Consider the following 20,666-nt stretch of genomic DNA (forward strand, 5'->3'; position numbering starts at 1 on the left):
TTATTCTTAGAAAAAGTATGACATCAAGTAATAATCTGACAACGTTTATTCCCACCACTTCCCTTGTAAGTATTCCATTGAGTCTTATATAAAAGCATTCACTGATTATTGATGGAAACAAATAGTGCATCTCATATATATATGGTGTTATGCATGTTAAAATACATATACTTTTAATAATTTATCACCTTAGGAAGTTCAGATGCTGTATTTAAAGGCTTAATAGGTTCCTTTCAGGAGAGATAGTCCGGGTCCTTCAGAGGTGTAAAGCCCGGAGCGTTTTCTTCCTGTGTGCAGCCATAACATTACACCACGGCCACAGCTGCTGTGTCGCCGCTGATCTGTCCCCAGGAAACATGATCCTGTTTATAATCTGACCATCATTTGGACGCCGACAGCCTGCGACGCCAGAGCCATGATTTACCTCACTGGGTGTGTGTGTTTCTCACAGATAGATTTACGAGGGCGCTTGCTGTATGAGGGTAAGGATCAGGTCTTGAGGGACTGGAAGTATCCTGTGATGCATGACTTGATGCAAGGCTACAAGTAAAAGTGCTTCCTCCTCACCAGCTTTAACTGCGTTCTGAAACCATAGACATATGTTTTCACATAAAACGCTGGCAACTGGAGCCGACCAGTAAGGATTTTTGGAGGCTGAAAAAAAGATATTAAAAGGGAAAGGTTTACAATAAAGATATATCAGCTGGCATATACAGTATGTTTAAAAGATATTTGGCAAGATGATGTTATCAAACCCTTATGACAAATACATTTAATGAAGGCTCAATATCTTATAGTTAAACAACTGCACTTATGTGATAACAAAGTAGTTGTGCAGTATATCTTGGTAAATTATTGTCAAATAATTAATAACAACTATTAATGATAGCCAGAACAGTTGTAGATATTTTTTACCTGAGCACAGAGAAAATACATTATTGAGCAGATAATGCTGTGTTGAAATAAAGTAAATACAATGTCAGATTGACAATATTTAGTTATAAGGAGTGAGGGTTGATGTGTGATGGAAGAGGAATCCCAGAAATGTAAGAATGTTTACCATCATCTTTCCTTTTAAATTGTCGGCATGGTCAAATAATGTTCTGCTATCCATCTTCTGCCACTCATCAACGTAGCCAGCTGCTGAGGTAGTTTACACATTCAGGTTAGAATAGGGCTGCATACCTTCTCCAAAAAAAGCACCAGTACAAGATGACTACAATTATCAGGACTTCACTTGTCAATGAGGCCCAAAGTGGTTGTCAGACTGTTGCAGTTTGGTTTAAGTTTGTTTAGACCAAAAGCTATATATATATGCTAAAATGCATTAGAATATAAACTAATGCATTTTGCATGCGTAATGCCCTATCCAATACCCAAATATAAACTACCTGGGTCTTACAGAACTTTTACATCTAATGACAATCCTTATTGATAGTTATATGCAGTCAAAGGTTAGTAACTGGACACGTAGAGGGAGGCAATTCTGACAGATTTGTTCATTTTTTGTCCCCTGTGCTGAATGTAGAAGATGAGGAATTATAGTGAAAAGAAAGTTATCAGAATAATATAGTTGTGCAGACTCATGTTCTACTGTAGATGTACAACAGGTAAAATGTACATTGTGTTTCATGATTAATATCCCGGGTTTGTAACAGGATTTTTCCCCCTGTTCTCTGTGAACAAATATAGTTTTAACAATTTAGTTTTCGCTCTTTTACCTGCTCTACAGTATATTTTCTCATTTGACTTTCAAGATGAAAGATTAAAGTATTGATTTCATTTCATTAAATCCAGTTATTCTTTTAAATGACTTAGATTTAGATTATTTAACATGCTCTGGAGGCATCTACACATTTTACAGTCCTTCACAGCCCCCAAACTTCACACCAGTATCAGAGTGGCGTGTGTCCCAGTTATTTACATACCAGACGTGTGTGTGATCCCTACTGCAGCCACTGCAGGGTTGTCGCTCATGGTGTCTGTCATACACACCAAATCCCATGATGACATACGTGTGCGTACATTCACACAGTGATGCATGGTCTGAGTTGTGCCTTTTGGTTTTTGATGTGTGCCCTGTTCATATAAATCACTCCCGCATCAGTTCCAAGAAAACGTCTCCATATAGCAAGCGACAAACGTCACGTACGGCTACAGTTGGGTAAACACGGGCGTTCTGTGTCATTTGTCAGAGCTCTTCATGTTTCATCCATGTGCTGTAAAGAATTTGCTAAGGTCGTTAAATCGTCCGCTCGGCTGGAAGAAATTGCATTCCCTCATTTGGATTCCACGGGTTTCGGCTTTGGCGTAAACACCCTTTTGAACATGACAGGCAGCACGAGTAGATTTAGATTTAACGTACTTTGTTTTCATGCTACACTGTAATTGAAGGAAAAGAGAAAGTGTGTTAGTGACGCGGCTTATAGTCCTGCGGTGCAGCACCTAACTCTTTTTCTGATCCTTTTCAGCTGCACTAAATCCCTTGTTCATTTCTGCTCAAGACAAACTTTTACACGCCAAGTGTGGTTGTACTCTGACAATTTTTTTCTTGTAATTTTGACCAGTATCTCTTGAGCATTCATGTCCATTCCATTACTTGTATTCATTCTCTAAACCCCCTATCTTGTTAAGGAGTTTAACCCCCTTTTAATTATTGTTTCCCTCACATTACAAGGTTCTCTTTATTGTTGCATGCCGCTCGATTGTCAAAGTTAGGGCTCATAGCTCGTAGCTAGGTTTATAGCTAAAGTTTGAATCAGGATTAGTTGAGGGACAACAAATATTGACTAGAGCCCGGCAAATACAGATCTTTAGGTGCTGATACTGATAATCGAGAGTGAAGACTTTCAATACATGGCAAAAATTATTCAACAGGATGTCATTATCTATCACAGGTCTATGCCTCTTTCCCTTTAGAGATCAAACAGAATTGCCAAATTTCACCTGAACAAATTAGTGGGTTAAACGTCTGCAACCATGTTCCTTGACACTTTGCTTTTCTTGCGTATTTAGATGTGCAGTTAATTGTTCAGTTCCTCGAACAGATAGTGTCTGGTCCACAGCCCATTAGGTTTTCTCAAGATGGGGGGGAATGAAATGTGTGACAGGAGGTAAAGTTAAGCTGACTTGCAGTCACTTTCACCATGTCAGCACATACGGCAGCTCCACTCCTACACAACATAAATCTCTGCAGACTCTTCCTGCGCAGAGACGTTGGCTCATAAAGAAAGTGCAGCTTCAGTCAAAACAACTGATGACCCAGTGGGCAACAGGAAACTGGCAGATTTCCAAAGCATTTGAATACGTCGAAGATTCAGTGTGAAAGATTTTGCAATCAAAAAGAGGGAATTTCTTGATGATTACAACAACGCAATTAGTTATTGTTATAGCCTCAGGGAGATAATTATGTGAATGTAAATTACTGGAATAGACTATTGTTTTTTATTTAATGGGTTATTCATCTATCAAAAACATTTAATTCATACTTTGTTTCTGTTTTGCAGGAAAGTGTGTCCCCCTGCAGTAGATCAGTAAGAAGTGCTCTTCAATATGAATACAGGTATGAGCACACAAACACACTCATATGAGATTGTAGGGGATTCCTTCCAGTCTATTATCTATTGTCTATTATTTTAGTTTGGCAAAGTTAAATATTTATACATTTATTCAACAGAGAACTTATTTCTCCACATTCATTGCTTTAAAGTCAACAGGTTACCACATTTCAAGCCACCTCGCTATTTTAAAAGCTGCTATGTGTGTTACTTTTCCTCGGCCACAGGCATGAGTCTGTAACTCTAACCCTGACCCTCTTTCACCACTTTGGTGTGGATCCATTTTTGGCCTCGGTTATTGTGACTAAAAGCATCATTAGGTATCGTAAGGTTGTTGCTTTTAACTACCGGTGACATATTCAACCTTAAATACATTTCCAAAGCTGTGTCCTAAACTTGGCAGTCATCTCGAGCTGATGTGTGTATTTCCGCCGGTGAATCAATGATGAGTAATCTGTCTCCGAGCTTTGTGCACACACCACACACCACCACCACCCTGAGTGCCTGCCAGTGGTAGCTTTACTCCTCTGGCTTGATTGTCTGTATTCAGGATATAGAATTCACACACATGAATAGCATTTTTTTCAGATGTTGAAATGCAACTTATAACTAATAAAAACCACAAAATTGAATAAAGAAAATAACACACTTGACGGATTGATTTTAAACTGGTGGTTTAAATTCTAAAGAAGTAATTTCAGTGTTTGCTGGAGAGAAGTGCTAGATACTAAATTGAATGAAAGAAAAATGTAGTTAAGCCTTTATGAAGATCATCAGCTTGTTGTAAAGTACTAAAGGTTTTCACTCAAGTGTCTGCGGGTCGGAAAACTGAGATTTTATTATTTTGATCTAAATCAACACTTCACCATTTATCATACTCTTTTATTATTACCTTAGCGTCCAGGGTCATCTATTTTGAAATGCTCTAAGTGCTGTCTCTTCATAATCAAACCGCTTCTGCTTCAAAATACAGTGTTATAATGGGGTTAAAGACCAAAGTCATTGCAAATTCTTTTTTTTTTTTTGAACTTCTTTTTATTTCCTTTTGTCAAATACAGTCATACAGTACATCGTTTTTAACATGAAATTAGGTATCACGGGTTCAAGTCTTAGGTTACCGGGGTTACCTGTCCATGTATGTCTCGGGTCCAGGCCATCATGATCCAAATATATCAAAATCAAGTTACCGATTAACAATGTCCACAAACACAATACATTTCACATAACATTTCATCAAGACATTATTCTGAAATAGTATGACCTGCATATGTCCATTGCTTAAAAGGGGAAACAAAGGGAAAACAAAAGCAATATATATATATATATATATATATATATATATATATATTGCTCATATCAGGTGGAAATGTAGAGCAATCGGGGACCAGTTGTTTTTAAAATTCTTTGCAAATTCTTAATTCATTTTCTATGAGCTGTTGCCCAATCTGCCACAGTAAGACCGAGGCTATTTTTAACGAGACATATTTAGGTCCTTGATTTAGATTTGTGTTATACTTAAAAAGTTTTACAAACTCTAATGTTCAGAAAACACATCACTGTCCCTCACTGTCTATCGTGCAGCCCTCCCTCCCCCCCTCTCAGTCTGCTGCTGCTGGTCCACTCTGTTGTGATTGGTCAACTGCTTGTTGTCGACCTCTACTCTCGCTTTACCCGGCTTTGTTTGGCGGCCGATGTAGCAGCCAGATTACTGGCAAGGTGTTTCAGGAACTTTTTGTGGTTTACCAACTTCTTTGGACTTTGTATGCCTCCGCGACGGCGGGAGCCAGTGCAGTCAGAGGCATTATTTTGTTTGCCGGTTGATTTCTGTGAAAACAATATCTCAAGAATGCCTTGATTATGTAGTGGTCAAAGGTGACCGTATACGAATCTGGGGAAAAGTATATGCAGAAATATGGACATAGAAACTACTACACTACAACCGCAGTGTAGTATTTCTAGTTAACTTTGCAAGAACTTTTACATTCACAAAAACCCTTTAAAACAAACTAGAGGAAAGAAAAACTGAAATAGTATCACAAGTCTCCTTTATTGCATGTGTTTGCCTTCTCTTCCTTGGGGTTATGACTCTGGCTGAATGCATGTGTTTTTGCATTGCTGTGTTTTTCTGCATGTGCATGAGCATGTGTGCTGCTGCTTCTTCCGCCTCTATGATCCAACCTGCCTGGCTGTGATTCCTCAGATAGCGGAGGATGTGCTCCCAAAAGCGTGGCCTTGTCACTCACACTCTCTCCCATGAAGAGGGTCCAGAGCTCACCAAATCTAGCTACAGGTACTAACACTCACAAACGCACAACAACTTAACACACAATCAAACAAGGAGAGTAAATCTCAATACCTGAAATACAACCCAGTCTGTGGAAGTGACTGGGCTGAGCTGTTGGTATAAGCTACGTGAAGTTATTTTTTAAAGTGGCTTGTTGATTTTCCAAATCATGTTTGAGCTTCATCTAACTGATATGGCTTGAGCATATTTGAATTGCTCTCAGAATTTCTGTGGCTGCCTCGGTACGTTTCAGCAATGTTTGGCCTGTGAGATGCTGTTTTTACCAATCATTCAATTTAGTTTGCTCCATTTTTGAGTTTATTGATTTTAATCTTTCCTCCTTCCTCTCACGCGACATGTTCTTGCTCTCCTAACCATCTCCCCCCTCCATGTGGGCAGTTTATTCTACAGTTCCTGTTGTCTACAATTACTTTTATATCTTTCCTGGCTCTGTTTCCTTGTTTTCCTCCTCTGTCAGCATTGATTGGTTAGACATGCCACAGCTCCCCTGACCTTAAGCGCTTGGAGACATGTGGAAATGTGTTTGGACGGGGTTAGTGCGGTGAATAAAACGGCACAGCTCTGCTTAATTCTTCCTGATCTGTGCTTCGGTTTTATCCGAGCACAATCATAGTTGATCTGCTGTTTGTAAAAGCCCCTTCAGCCTAAAACTGTTGCTAAATTTGTTTCTCAAATAGTTTGAAATAACAGGTCAAGTCGAGATGAATAAACAGGCAGCACAGATGAATACATTCTAAATTCTAGGGTTTTCAGAGGAAGGGTATTTGTCCCCAACAGGTTTTTCTTTCTCTCTCCTGACTGTGTTGCATCTTATCAGCATCCAGGTGAACTGCCACACCCCCGTGGGCACTCTGGCATTCCGCTTCCTTTTTGAACAATAGCAGGGCATTGTCTGAAAGCTGATAAGCAGCTGTCAAATACAGCAGCTTTAGGTGCTTAGTTGGTCTTATCAAACCACTGCTCAGATAGCACAGCACTTTGGAATAAAGACTGTAGGTTTAGGGGTATGTTCAGAGTGTTCAGAGAAAACCATCACAGCCATAAGCATCTCTACCGGGGAAACCAGTCATCTATTGTGTTCTGAGATAGCTAGGATTGCCCGAGCATGTGGATTCAATGATAAAGTGGATTCTTATATATATTTAAATAAAAGGATGTACAGTTAACCATGAATATGTAAAAGGTCTCAAGAATGCAGTGTGACCATTCTGCTGTGCAAACATCAAACTTCATGTTGAGTTACGTGGCTCAGATTTGTTTCCTTTTGAAGATCAAATCCCTTCTTTGTCTTGGGAGTAAAGTGGTTGATGTACATGGGAAGCTGCCTAAATCAGAAAAAAATCAGTCTAATATAAATTCAGAGGTGTAACAATGTTATAAATAGTTATGTAAAGAAATGGCTGACAGAGATGGATACCACTGATCTCTTTCCTCTGTGTCTACAGAGCGACTATGTTTGTCGCACTAAACATTCTCATAAGCATTTTGTGAGATGACAAATTATTGTGTGACAACTTTAGACGCGGACGTGTTGTCATTTCAGGGATAAATGTGACCACACATAAATTCTTGCCGTGTCTTCTCTGTCTCCACAGGGAGTGATTCTCACTCATCAGACTTGGGTAAGTCTCTTTCGGGGGAATTCTGGTGAAGAATCTTGACAAGAGGCTATGGAGCGACCAGAAGATTGTTCAAACCCACTGTCGGGATTGATGTTTTTCAATTTTTCTTTTCCCCAGATTCTTGGCGGTCACGCAGCGTAACAGATGGCCTTAGGAACGGAGACGCCGGCAGCTCATCTCTCGCCGCCAAAGGCTTCCGAAGCGTCCGACCCAACCTGCAGGACAAAAAGTCAGCGACACAGGTAACAGATCTCACACACTACATTTGTCATTTGTTCACAGTTTGCATTTTTTCTTACTACTGTTTAGTTGTATTTGAAATAATTATGTTGTAATATTATTGGCTGTGTGGAAGAGGTTATTCTTAACGACTGATCATTTACAGAGAACTATTATGTATTTGAAGTTTGTAACTTGATGATTTGTATCAAGCTTTTCACTGAATGTTCTTTTGTTGTTGTTGTTTGGACTTATTTTGGCTGCTGCTTCTAATTGACAAACAAGGACATCAGTCACTTGCCTATGGCCCCCCCCAGGAGAGAGAGTTTCCACTTCTCGCCCTCTGGCACTAATCCACCAGACTATAGCTCCCTCATTGCCCTGGCTAACGATTCTGGCCCTGGAATGCTAACATTCACTCACAATGAAAAAGCGGTATTGAAAGAGTCCTTCACCATTAATAGCACATCCTCTTACTCCTATTCAGAGACCGGAGCAAACCCGGTCCAGCAGGAACACCAGGTCCCAAATGATATTATCAACTGTATTGAATCTGCCACCTCTATTAATAAGCAGGTCCAGGAGCGTAAAGTGGCTTCGCTCAAACTAACTCCGGTCACCATCCCCGACCCTCCTGCTCACCTCAACTCTTACCTTGAACCCCAAACTAAGACCCAGACTGCAGCTTCCCCTCCTCCACCAAGGGGTCCCACTCCCTCTCAGCCCCCGACGAGGACATCCTCGCTCTCTGTCCACCTGGGCCCGGAGAGTCGGAAAAATCCAGAGCGTCAGCCTCCCACTCCCACTGAGGAAGTCCTGGTCCCAGATCAAGTACTATATCAGGCCTCAGGTCCGGCTGCATCGCAGGTGGAGATGACGAAGCCTCCTCCTGCAGTTCCACCAAGACCTTCTCCTGCAAAACTGTTGGTACATAACTAACTACTTATTGTGAGCAGTGATTTTGAGGTCACAAAAAGACGACATCGCTGGGGTTTTCTCTTGATTGCATTGAGATTTAAGACTTACACAGTGTCTGCAACACATCATTTGATTCACAATACAAACAGAAGAGCTAGTCGGTGTGACATCATCAGAGAAACGCTCTCCTGGAGGTTTGATGCACATGAACACTGGGAAGTCTGATCCAGGCTTTGTTCTTTTGTTGTCAGCCAAGCAAACTAACTGTGATTCTTCATATGTGTTAACTTCTATGTGTCATAACCAAGTGTTTCATTTATCATGCACCAGCGTTGCTGTCTGTATACCTTGCTGCCTTTCACAGAGTTTGAACTAACACAGCGTCTTCAATTCACAGCAATTATCATGTTTGAGAAGATGCTGCTGCTGCTGCTGCCCCACGTCGCCTCAGTGTGGCTTCCCACCGGCGTTTCACCTTCTTCGTTGCTCACGTGTTACTTCCTCTCCTCCTTTTGTGACAGTGTGGCTAATGAGTGATATCACTAAGCACTCTTCTCCTTTCCCTCTTTTTCCAATCAACTCCCTCTCCCGCCAACCCCAGAGGCCTCCATTCCCCACTGCTCTGCACTCCCCCTACCACAGCTCCGAATCACTCGACTACCTGTCTGGCCTCATGCCCAAGACCCTATCGCCCACCCCCTATGTCCCCAGCGGAGCTAGCGGCACAACCGGTGTGAGCATCGGTGGCTTCGTGTCCCCCTCGGCTTCCCCCGTGTCCGCTCTCAGCCACTACTCGTCCTCCACGGCGTGTCTGCTGGACGAGCTGCAGATCTGTAGCCTGGACTCCCCCGGCTCCTCACCCACGCCGTCGCCCACCCTCAGCCACGTCTCCACCTACACGTCCACTGCCGGCCCTGATGACGCGCTAACAACCTCTGTGGCCTCCACTGCTGCATCAGCCACTGTCACTAACGTAATTATCCCAACAAGTCACTGCTGTAACACACATTATCCAAACCAAATGGTTCCTATTCTCCTCCCGACTCACTCGGATGGCTGAACCCAACCTCCACAGAAAGCGTGATTACTACCAAGTTTTACCTTCCACTAACCATCACCTGCAGCCTACCTGTTCTGCCCCCTCTGTTCCCTTATTGTGTTACTGTCTTTGTGCTCATTAGAACGCTGTGTGTCTCTGTGTGCTTGTCTGCATTTCTCTTTCTTGTGCCTTTTTTGCAATCCAGTGCAATTACACTGTCTCTTAAGGCCATTTCGCATCAAAAATTCATGAGACACTTCCATTGTTCATGGAAGTTGCAGCAGGGTGAAGCCCCCCCCCCGGTGCAGGTTTAAAGACTGAACTTGACTGCTGAGGACTAACAGTTATATTTCCTGTCAGATCATAGTATATATTATATATATTGACCTGAGAATAGATGCATGAGAATGTGTGGGAGAACTAGATTATTGCATTGTTTTGCATGGCACTTTGTTTTCAGAGTTATACGAGACTGGGAATTCGATTTGGTCTGACATTCGCTTGTTCTTTGCAAAGTAATTAACTTGTTGTCTGTCGAGTCTGTCAGAGGTTAATTGCATCGTCACTGTTCTCAGCCTTCAGGCTCATTTATGCTGCCTTCACGTACAAAAAGAGATGCCTCCTTCCAACGATGGAACTGCCACTGCCCACATCCTTCCGTGCATCCTTAAGTTGGCCTGGTTGTTTAGCAATACATCCATTAGAGGACAGCGCAGAATGGAGAATAAACATGGCAACGGTGGAGGAGAATGTGATAATGTACCTGCCAAGCAGCATCATATAGACGCCAGTAGTTTCTCATGCCCTATGATGGTCTCGCTTGAACCATCGGCAACACTGACCCCCATGGTTTTCTGATGGTATTGCACCGTTTTGTCTTTTTCCAGCAATATCCATAATCTTTGAGTATACGTATTGAACGGTGAGCATAAATGATCCATTCACATGAGCAGCTAGACTCGGACATATTCAGCAGGATTTATCAGATGCTGATACAGATAACTGAAACTAGGATATGTTGTAATGACCAGCGGAAAATTCTCAACTTGAGTTTGTAATCACAGCAACTAATCTACACATGGCCCTTGTTGCTTTATTGTTAGTTGAACAGTTATAAATTGGTTGTTTTGTGTTTTGGGGCTTTCTTGAATCATTGTTCTGAACTTTGAGGCCTTTAAACTGAAATCCTGTCTTTATCCTACTGTCAGATGGAATCCTGTCTCTGTGTAATATAACCAGTAGGATCTCTGTCTTGTTTATGTCGCTACTAATTTATTCTGAAATGTATCTGAATGTGAAGGAGTTGTCCATGTTTACTGTCGCTGTTTTTTAATCTGTGTTCTGTTGTAGAGTGAAGTGATTCAATAAGTTCCACTTTTCCCGACTAACCTGTCTTACATTCTCACTTCAGATTCAGCACTTCTATGAATCCTATAAGATGACTCATTTTCTTTGATTTAAACACATCTTGACATTGAAAACTCATTCTTTATAGTAGATCTACAAGATCAAGTTCACTATTGTACATTTTGTTGCTATTTGTGAATGGCAGACTTACTGGCTCCGTCTCTGGTTTGTGGGTCACTCTTAGGGCCAGGTCCTCTCTCACGCTATGAATGGAAGCGCGAGCCATCCACAGAGACCCCTGTCTCCCCCGTCCTATCCTCCTCTCCCCGCCTCACTGCACTCTGGGCTCCAGAGACAGAGCCGGAGTTCGGGTGAGTCACTCTTCTTTTGTCACCCCCTCCTCATTTCAGCCATGGATACAACCAGTAATTCTTTGGTGATTTCTCTGCTCGCACAAAATACATGATTAGGGAAGTTGTTGCACCGCATTGCAAATACAGTACAAAGAAACACAAAAACAGAACATCGTCGGCCACATTTTACCTTTCTGAAACGGCACAGTGGACGAAAGTAAATTCCTCTTTATTCAAATAAATACCCTACTTTGTACTAAAAGTGCAAGAATTTGTTTGGAGTGCTGCATGTGGGTTCCTGGATCGGGTTCCCTCAAACAGGGTTGTTTTGTGAAATCCTAGTCTTAACAAATCTGAGCTCCAATGGTGTCACACTATGCAATCAACATCTACTTCATGTTAATAAGTTAAAGTTCAAGACTTGTCTATTGCCACTTTAAGCACCAGGCAAGGGACCTTTGTGAATTAATCTCGTGCACAGTGTTGGGATAGAAATTTCTTAAGGGGTCATGTGGTTTACAAGTTGTGATTTGTATATCTCCAAACTGCAGGACTGTAAGATTTTAAAAGCATTTTCCTGATTTAGGGTCGACTGAAATGTCTCTTTCCTCTCTCTTTCCTCTTCCCTCCTGTTTCCAGAGGGCAGCGAGTCTGTCACCAGAGAGTCTGTGATGTTGGGCTACACCAGTGTCTGCAGCACTGTGCCCATTGCCTCCTTCTCGGAGGAAGAAAAGAAGGTCTCCATCATTAAAGCCCCTCATTATGAAGGCATCGGCCCTGTGGACGAGTCCGGCATTCCTATCGCCATCCGCACGGTGAGGTCAAACGTGCAGAGAATGAAACACGCTCAGTTTGGTAGTGTAGTGTAGCACAGGGTTGTCCTAAGACCCATTTCTGTTGACTTGCTATGTGATCAGGCTCATGAGAGGGGATTACTCTCAGCTGTCAGCAGCTTTTGAGCCCATCTTAAGGCCGTTTTTCTCCCTCACTTGCACTATCAGTATCTCTGTGTGCTAGTTTCAAAGTTGAGCTCACACAGGGTTTTTGCTTTGGCACCTCAAGGTCCTCCCTGCCAACTTGTCCGAGTGCGTGTTATCTCTGTTAAGGGTTTTCTCGTATTAGCACTTGCCTCAGTTATCCATCTCTGTTAGAGTGAGGTTTAAAGGCAGACATGCGAAACCCCGGAGTGAGAGAAACGAGAAGAACGAGAGATGGGGCAATAAAAGCTAAAGAAAAGGTGAAAAGGGGGCAAAGAAAATCCTGAAAGAGGAAAAACGAAAAACAGATGCTCCTCATTGTGAGCAGACAAACATTTTTGTGGCCACTCTGTTTGGTAACCGTGGAGAGGGAAGTGGTAATTGGACTGTCTCTGCTACACACACGCTAACACACACACACACACACACACACACACACACACACACTCACTCTGACCGGAGTTCAGACACTGCTACTGAATAAAGAGCGGATTAAGTCTCTCTGCCATTAGATCTATACAGTATAAACAAAGACACATACCAGGGTTTCTCCTGGCACAGAACCAGAGCTCGTATTTCTTTTTTGTTGTAGCGCCGTCTTTGCCATGAAACCCAATCTGCTGACATTGATGCACATCACAACATGCACATTCATATAAAAACCGGCTGCTGCAGTAATTCATTAAGTTACTTATGTTACTATTGTGTTTTTTCAGGGCTGTGCAGGCTGCATGTTTGAATATTGTAACTGATGTATGCAAAGTATGTGTATAAGCTGAAATATGCACTAATTGAAACATATTCAGATTTTTGGTTTTTGGCGTTTGCCCCAAATCACATTTGATTGGGTCAATTTATTTGTCCCAGAGTTTGAGATAATTCTTCCAAAATATTGAAATGTTTCACTTGAGAAAAGCGAAGGAAGGAATTTGATGTAAAACAATAAATAATATGAGGTCAGCATTTGCTAAAATCACATTACAGAGAGTGTAGATTGAACTTTTATAGACAATTTATTTTTAAATTCTTATGGATGTCTGAAAAAGCTGAGTGTGTTTTTCTTTGCTCAGTAATGTCCCGTGAAACAGTGGGATCCTTACAGTTTCCCCAGTTGCCGCATTTCACGGCACGTAAATCTTAACGATTACTTCTCTCTCCACAGACGGTGGATCGGCCTAAGGATTGGTACAAAACTATGTTCAAACAGATCCACAAGGTTCACAAAGCAGGTAAGTCTGCACCATATGAGCAAGATGGAGAAATTACCCTCTGTTCAATGGGATTTGATTGATGGGAGGAATTTGTTGTGCATGCATGCTGCTTGTATGCATGTGCATGTGTGCATCTGTGTGTGTGTCATAGCATAGAGGTCCTTGTTAAACTGAAAGACCCAGAGAACCTCGGAGCCAGAACTCATTAACTGCGAGCGAGCGAGGGAGGGAGTCTGAAGAGGAGGCAGTTATTGAGAGAAACTCTCTAATAGGAACAGAGCTGTCCTGGGAAATCTGCTCTAATTTTGTGGGCCCGACAGAAGCACACAGTCAGTACAAGGCTTGTTTGTTCTAAACAGCTTAGGCTTCTCCTGCCGCAGCACAAACACACAGACGCTCGCAGAGTATTTCTACAGGCTACATCTGCAGGCTTGTGATGGTTTCTTTGATGCATCGCTGAATTCCCTCGCTGAATACTCAAATCTTCCAGTGGATTTATAAAGCAGTTCTCCAGTCCCACACATAGTCTCTGTCTTTTGAGTATCAACTCCTGTAGTATTCGAGTGTGCAGCTTCTTTCTTTGCAGGAACAGCATTAGTGGGTCTGATATTCAGCCTTTTTACAGTAGCTTGGAATTTATTTTCATCGTACACTGAGAATTAGGCTGAACACCAGCTCTGTCAGAAATTCTCAATATTGAGTCTCAGCCAAGGAACCATATGGAACCTCCTCATTTCCCTTTGAATAATATTTTTTACACTTCTCCTTAGTTATGTGAAAGAACAACACAATACCGGCATATATCATGATCATTTTAATGGAGGACAATTTTCACAGACTCCTGATAGTGGAACTCCATTTGAGAATCACTACTCTGTGTAACTTTGTTGAGTGGGTATGATCTCCTGTGACAAGTGTGGAACTGACTGATAGTCGCAGCTTCAATCAGGTCCAGCAAGTTGAAGAGTAAAGCTGAACTTTAGACCATATAAAAAGACTTTGAAGTTTTTCTAAAAAACGTTCAGTTGTGTTTCATTTCAGTGAGAGCGACGACAAAACTGATTGATAGACTTTGTTTCTATAAGAAAATCACTGAATCACTCGGACAGGGAGCCCAACAGAAGTATTCACCACATGTGGCTGCAGAGGTCGCTGTTGCTCAGTAAAAGTGACATAGTGTTTCTTTAAATGCAAGGTAAATAAAACATATAACAAAGCAATTTTTTTTAATAAGCTTAAAGAGGAAAAGTGTATTTTGCTGCTCGGGTTGTTTTACGATGCTTTCCAGGTTGAAAATGTGTCGACTTTATTATTTTGTAATGTCACTTTAATATGTCACTTTAATCAAACTAAAAACCCTGTTCTCCTTGAGGAGGAAATTTCAAACTTGTATCATAATAATCAGGTTTCATTCCTTTCTCCTACAGACGATGACTACTCTGACACATACAACGCAACGTATGCTGTCATTAACAATGGTGAGACCCACTTTATGTGTAGCCACAGTTGTATTTCACACCGTAAGTCAGGTGTCATCTCCTCTCTGGTCAGCTCTGCCTTATTACTTCTCCTGCCTGATGTCTCCCTAATGTCGTCCTTAACAGATGACTTCAGCCTTTCATCCAACGCCACCACCATGGCCCACCCGGCTCCCCGGACACACACATACAGGCCGCTGTCCAAGAGCCCCTCAGACAATGGAGGACACCTGGGTCCTCGAGAACCTTCTCCGTCCCCTGTACCCCCACCGCCTCCACCCATGGCGTCCCTCCTGCAGCTGAGGGCCAGAGATAGCGACCGCGAGAAAGATTCCCCAGACATGTAAGAAGAACCTTCATTAATGAATTAATACAAAATTTAAAGGACCCTTCCCTCCCATAGCCCTATAAATATGAATTATTAGTATTTACTCAGTCAATATTATTCTGTGAATTATGTACCTAACATTTTTTATAAACAATAATTGTGTCTGTTTGTGTTTTGTACCAGGAATGAATGGGGTCCTCCTGACAGGAAAGTTGACACCCGAAAGTATCGCGCGGAGCCCAAGAGTATTTTTGAGTACGAGCCCGGGAAGTCCTCTATTATGGAGCGTGAAAGACCAGTGAGTACTTTTTTACAAATAATTATAATGAATCTTAAAACTTTCCCTTTTAAAATGCTGTGAGTAGTTGTTATCCATTATGATTCACTGCCTTTCTTTAAGTTTCATTCACCTGTGAGGTCTGTTGGCATTAATCTGGAGTCAGTTTATTTTATGTAACATTCAGAAGACATGACTTTCTTCCCCAACTGGTTCTACGGTGATGTCTTTGTGAAATATTTGAATTACTGTGATTGTGAATTGATTCGGTTGCTATTTTTTAATGATGTTTGTATTTGTTAAAAGATTGTAAAACTTAAATTATTCTGTTCTGCTTGAAGAGATACAACTAAACATTAGGATGAGAGCTGAACTACCACAGCTACAAATTCGTTTTCATGTTAATATTATATTTTTCTATAATGGTCTTTTGCGTGAACTCAGCTTCAGACACAATGTGGGCGGTAAAAAGCGAAGGTTATCAGTGATGCATCCTGTAGGGACTGTTCTCTTCTGCCTGCTCGAAGCAGACGACAGAGATAATTATCTTGTAGAGGGGTGGGCGAATAAAATAATAGCCATGGGGTGATATGTGATGAGGACAGGATAATGGAGAACCTGTTCCAGATGAGGTGTTATGAGGGAAAAAAGCTTTTTGTGATGAATTCACAGTCGTTGGATGCGATGACTGGGAACAATAATGCATGAGTCAGCCGCTGATAGACGAAGGTAATAAAAGGTGAAAGCCATAGAAAGTAGAAGTGAACCCACGCGGGCTTAACTGCTGTCGGGACTCTTAATGTATTTTGTCTGTCCACTACCTGTTCTCTCTGTTCTCTGAGGTCGGAAATGGCACCAACAAAAAAAAACTCCTTCTCAGTTCTGTCCATCTGGGCAATTTTTTGAGTCGTAGGAAGCAAAAACATTTTTATGCCATCCTGTTTCATTCTCTCCGTCTACAATACTTGTGCGGTTGCCAGTGTTTGCTCCAGGCCTCACTTCTTCTTCTTTTTTACAGGCTGACACATTTGTCTCAAACCTGAATTTTTTTTCTGTTTTAGCTCGAGAGATGTAAAACCACAACACCCACATAACATCTCCTGGCGGTGTTTCATTTGGCGTGAAATTCTCTGTTTATCCGGGGCTGGGGTTAGAAAGAGCAGACAGACGAGTAAAGCACTGCATCGGCTCTACAGTTCAAATAATAGTAAACCTCTTGTCTGAATGCCAAAGTCTGCAAATGCAAAAAACATTGAAAACTGTGCTTGTCCAAGTTTAACCATAGAACATAAGAGAATAGATAAATAACTTGGTGCACAGCAACTACCATTTTTTGGCATACCTGACTATTCTGCTTCATGTAAATACTATATAATATCTCAGCTGACTCATCTTATTGCAGGTTGATTTTATATGAAATCGTTCTCGATATGATTCACAGAATGAGATCTTCATCTTCATCAACATTCAACAACAGAGATGAACTTTGGTTCACTTAAAGCAATTCGTCTGTAATTTACATACCAGACACGCAACAGCGGGGGGGGAAAGAATTTTATTAGCCTCTATCATTTAATATATAACAAGGCATGGGCTAGATAGATACATTATCATCTCAGTCCTTTACCCTAAAGGAATTTGCCCTTATGAGATGTGATAGGGATTAAATTAACCAAACACAAGTACAGTCTTCTCCTTATCAGCTCTGCCAATAAGGTAATGCTTCGTTTGTTTGTATTTGTTAATTTGTTAGTTGGCAGGATTATGTAAAAACCACTGGATGGACTAACTTTAAACTGAAAGGATGGATGGGATATGGGTCAGTAAAGAATCCTGAAAATGTTTGAGCAGATCTGGATCCTCAGCCAGATTTTTTTGTTTTTCTTTGACTTTGCGATAGTGTTCTTTCACTATTTTCATCGATTTCTAGGAACTAGGAGACTGAGTATCCTGAGTATCTAGGAGAAATATATCCTTGAGCTCTAATACATTAAATGAAGACAGGACCATTAACCACTGACCTGGCCTACTTGTTCATATATCTAGGTAAAAGGTCACTGAGAGAGCAGGTACTTCACCTCAGCCAAGGCCCAACAGATGAAACCATATTTAAATTAGCTGCATCCAGATTTGAATGTGGCTCTGCACCAAATTGCACACCCTCATCATACCCCTAAACATGCCTGATCATCCTATATTGTTACTGAATCATTCAACATCCTTCCAACGTGTTTTGTGTGGTTAACCATCCAGGAGTTTTTGCGTAATCCTGCTCACAAGCAAAGATGAAAACATAACCCCCTTGGTGGAGGTTATAATTTGTGTCTGAAAAAGAATCGTGCATGTTTAGGGGACTGAAATTTGGTGAAGATCCAAATACAAATCTGTATCTAGTGAAGTAACTGTGTCATCACAGCAGAGACACAGTACGTGCTCTCTCTCTCAGTGACCTTTTACCTAAATATATGAACGATGGGCCAGGTCAGTGGTTTATGATACCGTCTTTATTTAATGGATCAAGGATATCTTTATTATTTCCCAGGGATAATTTGTTCTGCAATCAGCCAGTGTAACAACCATCAGTAGTTTGATAATATAATAGTACTGTGATCAAGTATTACCTATACACTTCACCCTCAGTTATGTGGCAGTGAATGTAGCACATGGGTCAACTGGATGTCTGCCAATGGACAAGAGTCTAATCAGGTTTTTTCTAAACAGTTGTGTAATACATGCACTTTCCTCCTCTTATTAAATGTAGCGAGCTCCCCTGCTGTAAATATTAATAATGAGGTTCGTGTTAAATATGTAATTCTCAAGGCAACATGCTGATTTTCATGAGCTGTCACCTGTAGTGGGGATTATCATAAGACTGCAGTAATGGGATTCTCTCCTGGAATTTGCAGCCTCATTAAAACTTAATTGCGCGTGAAATTAATTGATATCAAATCAGAAGGGCCGAGGTGTTTTTAATGGTCTCTTCAGACTGTGCATATTCGATTATTCCGCGTATATAAAAGTCTAATCACGATTGAACGCTGTCAGATGCACTCTCTAAAGTTTGAGGATTACCATCCAAAGCAAAATCATTAGATAAATGGGTTTTGCTTCGTCACGTTTTGTCCTCATTCTTAATCTCAGTCCTGGTTCATCCTGTGCCCGTCTCCCTGTGCCACTTCCTAACCATGAGGTCCATGTCTCTCTCTTGTGTGTGCCTTCTCTTCCACGCTCGCTTTTCTTCTGTCTCTTCTTCTCCCTCCTCTCTCTGTCACTGTCGTGCTTTCCCAGACCTATGATGACATAGATTTAGAGAACGAGCCTTGGTATAAGTTCTTTTCCGAGCTGGAGTTTGGGCGGCCGGTAAGTCAGGGCCATAGCTACTCCCTCAACCACAATCCTGCCGTACAGGCGCACACCCACTTTGTCCCACCCCACCCAGGAGTTTCTTAATATGTGTCTCCACCAATAGTCTGGGTGTGGCTAGTTGTTTGGGCATGTGGTACTTGTTGGGTGCTGTGACTCCCCCTCCCCCCCTCACCCTTATGACAGGCTGTGTTATGTCTTTGCGTTGCTGGGGTTTTTGGTCTGGTGGCTCCTGGGTACTGAAAAGACATGTTTATTTTAGTCTGTTCACTATAGAACTGATATTTGCTCCCAAATTATCAGGAAAATCAGTTAAAAAAGACAGTCAGTCATTAACTTAAATAAATATGCGTTAATATTAATGAATATGCAGTTAACAAGTTTCAAAACACACTTTGTGCAGTTTTTTCTGCATCTCATATACATGCTGTATCTTTTAATCAGCCTTTTCTCCAGTTATTCATTTTATTATTCATTCATTTCCACTATTATTTTGTTCACCTTCATTGCTGTTAGTCTGGAGAATTACTTTGTGCACCTTCATGCCAAAGGGCTTCAGTGCCCTCTGCTGGATGTAAGTGGTAACACCACCCTAGTGGCTCAGGGCAGGGGTTGCCTCTCACCACAGATCTGGGATCAAATTACCCCCCAACCTGACTGATTTACAAAGCGTCATGAGGAGACGCCTCTGTCCATGCCAGAGCATGACATCAGGTGATCGAGTCATTGGGCTTATTCACAACGCTCAGGTGATGATGTCACACATGGAACCAACACGACTTTGTGTCTCCAAAAGTCATGTTGAGCCGCGTGTCCACATTTCTACCTGCAACGTTCTGAATGTTTCACCAATCACAGAATTAGCCTGTAGAGCGTAGCTGGTTTCCCTCCGTGCACTGACTGGTCCGGCAGGGACAGAATCTTGCAGTGTGTTTCTTGAGTTGTGTTCTAATGTTTGCACTCGTAAACCAACACTAAGTCACAGCATCTGATTCACTGCACTCTCCAACAAACACAGCAGCTTTTGCGTCACTTTGCTTCCTGCTTCACAGCTTCCTGTCACAATCTGCATGTGTGTGTGTGGTAGATGGGAACATTTCTGTGTGTGTGTGTGTGTGTGTGTGTGTGTGTGTGTGTGGTTTAAATATAGAAGGTAGTGATGTAATTTATGTTGGCATTGATATAGTGTTAATATATTGAGATCAGCAGTAGACTGTGCATATGAACCAGTGTGTGTTGTGCACAGGTGTGTATTTATATGTGCAAGTGTGTTAGTGTGTATAGCGTGTGTGCACATGTGTGCGTTGTACATGCAAAAGCACATGTGCAACACTTGTGAACTAGCCCATCTCTGTTTACTCAGATTTTCTAACACGTGTCACTCTCTCACCATGTTTCTTTTTTTTTTGTTTTGGGTTTCTCCCCCCCCACCCATGATGTCACCACTGCTTCTCCTCCTTCACCTCATCTTCACCCTCCTCCTCCTTTTCCTCCTCCTCCTCCTCCTCTTCCTGCTCACTGCTGCTGCTTGGGGCTCAAGCCTCCTAAAAAACGACTGGATTATAATCCAGACATCTCCGCCCGCCAGCGCATTGAGGTAATCTCACATTCATGAGTGTCAAGAGTTTTTTAATCTCACAGTTTCTAACCCATGATAGAAAACAACACTGAC

General features: G+C 41.7%; 1 protein-coding gene across 1 annotated transcript in view; it reads left to right on the plus strand.

Annotated features, from left to right (window-relative positions):
• Window positions 1–3,552: 3,552 nt before the first annotated feature.
• sorbs2a (sorbin and SH3 domain containing 2a) overlaps window positions 3,553–20,666 on the plus strand; it is a 30,861-nt gene continuing 13,747 nt past the window's right edge. The window contains exons 1-14 of the mRNA XM_061093885.1: window positions 3,553–3,562; window positions 5,758–5,847; window positions 7,458–7,484; window positions 7,602–7,726; window positions 7,989–8,630; window positions 9,223–9,594; window positions 11,252–11,378; window positions 12,000–12,175; window positions 13,500–13,566; window positions 14,976–15,026; window positions 15,153–15,369; window positions 15,538–15,652; window positions 18,920–18,991; window positions 20,535–20,591. Of these exons, the coding sequence (XP_060949868.1) occupies window positions 3,553–3,562; window positions 5,758–5,847; window positions 7,458–7,484; window positions 7,602–7,726; window positions 7,989–8,630; window positions 9,223–9,594; window positions 11,252–11,378; window positions 12,000–12,175; window positions 13,500–13,566; window positions 14,976–15,026; window positions 15,153–15,369; window positions 15,538–15,652; window positions 18,920–18,991; window positions 20,535–20,591 (2,148 nt within the window). The remainder of the gene's footprint in view (window positions 3,563–5,757; window positions 5,848–7,457; window positions 7,485–7,601; window positions 7,727–7,988; window positions 8,631–9,222; window positions 9,595–11,251; window positions 11,379–11,999; window positions 12,176–13,499; window positions 13,567–14,975; window positions 15,027–15,152; window positions 15,370–15,537; window positions 15,653–18,919; window positions 18,992–20,534; window positions 20,592–20,666) is intronic.

This window comes from Limanda limanda, chromosome 2 (genome assembly GCF_963576545.1).
Source record: "Limanda limanda chromosome 2, fLimLim1.1, whole genome shotgun sequence".
Taxonomy (NCBI): Eukaryota; Metazoa; Chordata; class Actinopteri; order Pleuronectiformes; family Pleuronectidae; genus Limanda; species Limanda limanda.